We start from the raw sequence: 3,007 nt of genomic DNA, 5'->3' as shown, positions 1-3,007 counted from the left end.
TACTGTTAAATCAGCAACGTATTTCGGGTCCAGGCGGAACAGATGGGGTCCCCACAGGGGTGGGGACCTCATCTGTCCCTGTCCCTGTGGGGTTTTCTTTCTCTCTCTCTCTCTCTCTCTCTCTCCCCCCTCTGAGCATATGTTTACATGTACATGTCAATGCATAAATAATTCATTAAGTGCCAAACCAAAACCCAGCCTTAATTAATAATATCACCTAATAAATAATAATCACCTAAAAAGCACATGGTCAAGCACATGTTAAGTTTATAGTGCCAGGAGAAAAGAAACCAATACCTTCCAGTATGTAGTGGTAAGCCCAGTTGTGTTAGATAATAATCATAGGCCCTGTATATCTAGTGTCAGCACACATGTAACTGTACAAGCCATATTGGTAACAACAGCTTTTTAAGGCAGGCAGGGAGGTGAGAGTTTGGCCATTAAAAACGTTTTAACCCCCAGTTCCGGTTCTCAAGACCGGACTGCCTAGCCTGCTGTTCACCACGGCTTTCATGCTAACACAGTAGTTGTAAAAGTTTGTTTATATTGTCACATGGTATGACGACAATTGGTGTCTCTGAGTCGTGAAAAGAGGGTCGAGGGCGAGGTGCTGGGTGGATAGCCAGGAAAGAAGTCTAGGCGGGTAGGCAGACTAGGAGCATCAACTGACTGTGGCCAACACTCCGACGTCTGACTATCGACAAGAGTTGGGCGTAGTGTCCTTCTCTTAAACTAATTGTCATATTATTTAATAATCTCTCTCTCTCTCTCCCCCCCTCCATTAGTGGTTATATCCCATCAGTTCCTCCATTATCAGATGGTGATAGTAGCTATCCAACAGTATCAACAATATCCTCCTCAATGCCCCGCCCCCTCTCCTCCTCCCATTACCCCTCCCTCTCTCCTTTTATTCCTCCTCCTCCCTCTTCCATCATTAACACACGGGGGGACATCCCCTCTGTTACCATGACAACCAGTAGCATCCCCCTCTCCCCTCCTATTACCAGTACTAACTCTTCAACCAGTAGCAGTGGGTCCAGTGATACTCCTCCGGTATCTTATGTATCAACTTCTTCAACTGGTTCACTATCTTCTACTGCCCCACCCACACTAATTACCACCAGTAGTTATTCATCAGTTAACGCTACTGCTAGTAAGCTCCACCCATCAAGTTCCACTCCCACTCCCTCATCAAGTGCCACACCTACTCTTCCCCCTCCCACTACTGGTACTACAGAGGGGATACCTCCCACGGGACCACCAGAAGAGGAGGAGTCACTCACTAGTATATCAATATTCTTTATATTGGTACTGTTAGGTGGGCACTAATTAGAATATAATGGACATTAATTAGAATAAATGAGCTTTAGTTAGAATAATTATGTATGTACGTGTATTATTATTATTATTATTATTATTATTATTATTATTATTATTAATAGGTTTGTCAGTGGTGATGGTTCATTTATTAATTAAAATGGAGTTCCATTATCTTCCTGAGAGTATAGCCTTTGTCATACTGGGTAAGGAGAGAGAGAGAGAGGACAGATATTAGTATTGATAATGTTGTTGTTGTTGTTGTTGTTGTTGTTGTTGTTGTTAGGGTTCCTTGTTGGTGGTGGTATGTTTATCTTTACTTATTTCATTGGTGGTCATGACTACAGAGTAAGTCTCCTCTATACATTCCACACACTCCACAATATTAACTGAACCAGTGACCATCAACTATTGGACCAACCCTCACTCTAAATGACTAGGAGAGAATCCTCCATTAGTAATACACATTCCCTGATACTCATGTACGGTGTATATATATTATCATTGTGTTATTGTGTAGGGTCATGAAACACTCCATCCTCAGTTCTTCTTTCTAGTTCTTCTCCCTCCAATAATATTTGAATCAGGATACTCACTACATAAGGTAATGGACATGTATTATTAATTATTATTATTATTATTATTATTTCTATTTATTTTAGGGTAATTTCTTTCAGAATTTAGGGTCCATTGTTATATTTGCAGTACTGGGTACTGCCATTAGTGCAGTGATAGTGGGAGGGGGCCTGTATCTGTTGGGAGTGGTCAGTATTATACATATTAATACATACAGTATTGAGACTATGTAACTAATGGTACATGTACTTGTACATATTGATGTCCTTATGCTGTGTAGCAAGTTTGAGCTGATTCTGACTTCAATTTTTCAAGTTACGGCCATTTTAAGAAAACGCCAAAATTCTGAAAAATACTCAAGGCTATAGCCCATGGTTTTTTCTGAAAAATGGCTCTGAAATTACCCATAAATTTTTATTACATTTTCTGATACATATTAGAGCTGTGAACCGGTTTTAGGTTAACCGGTTAACCGACTGGTTACAGCATAATTTTAGGTTATCAGTTATTTTTAGCTATAACCGGTTTTATGAAATTAATGATTTTATGCACTGTGAAGTTAAAATTTATCATATTTCAGGCAAGAACACTTCCAATATCTAGTAAATTGACCTTTGTGACCCAAAAGACAATGCCATATATCATTGAAAAGAGCATATAAGTTGTGTTGGCCAACTAAATCAAACCCTACAATTTATTATTTATCGTAATTCTTGCTATTCTTACTTATTTATAGTGGTATTATTAAGTTTCATTTAACAATCAGTTAACCGATTAACCGTCAGTTATTGGTGACCAGTTAACCGGTTATGCTAAGTGGCCCAGGTTCACAGCTCTAATACATATTGATGTACTTATGCTGTGTAGAAAGTTTGAGCTGATTCTGACTTCCATTTTTCAATTTATGGCTATTTTAAGAAACCGAAAAATATCTGAAAAATACCCAAGGCTATAGCCCATGGTTTTTTCCAAAAAATGGCTCCGAAATCAACCCAAATTTTTATTACATTTTCTGATACATATTGATGCCCTTATGCTGTGTAGCAAGTTTGAGCTCATTCCAACTTAAATATTTCAAGTTATGGCCATTTTAAGAAAACGAAAAATATCTGAA

At 38.5% G+C, this 3,007-nt stretch overlaps 1 protein-coding gene across 1 annotated transcript; it reads left to right on the top strand.

Annotated features, from left to right (window-relative positions):
- The first annotated feature begins 9 nt into the window (after positions 1-9).
- LOC109586063 (sodium/hydrogen exchanger 8-like) lies at positions 10-2,154 on the top strand. The gene is made up of 5 exons (XM_020002239.1): positions 10-1,318; positions 1,443-1,523; positions 1,604-1,665; positions 1,838-1,921; positions 1,980-2,154. Exons 1-5 carry the CDS (start codon positions 862-864, stop codon positions 2,124-2,126), a joined length of 831 nt encoding a protein of 276 aa, XP_019857798.1. The 5' UTR covers positions 10-861; the 3' UTR covers positions 2,127-2,154.
- The last annotated feature ends 853 nt before the right edge of the window (positions 2,155-3,007 follow it).

The sequence above is a fragment of the Amphimedon queenslandica genome, unplaced genomic scaffold (assembly GCF_000090795.2).
Source record: "Amphimedon queenslandica unplaced genomic scaffold, v1.1 AMPQUscaffold_12955, whole genome shotgun sequence".
Classification (NCBI taxonomy): domain Eukaryota; kingdom Metazoa; phylum Porifera; class Demospongiae; order Haplosclerida; family Niphatidae; genus Amphimedon; species Amphimedon queenslandica.
Note: the sequence above shows the minus strand (reverse complement) of the source record. Positions and strands in the feature narration are given on the sequence as shown.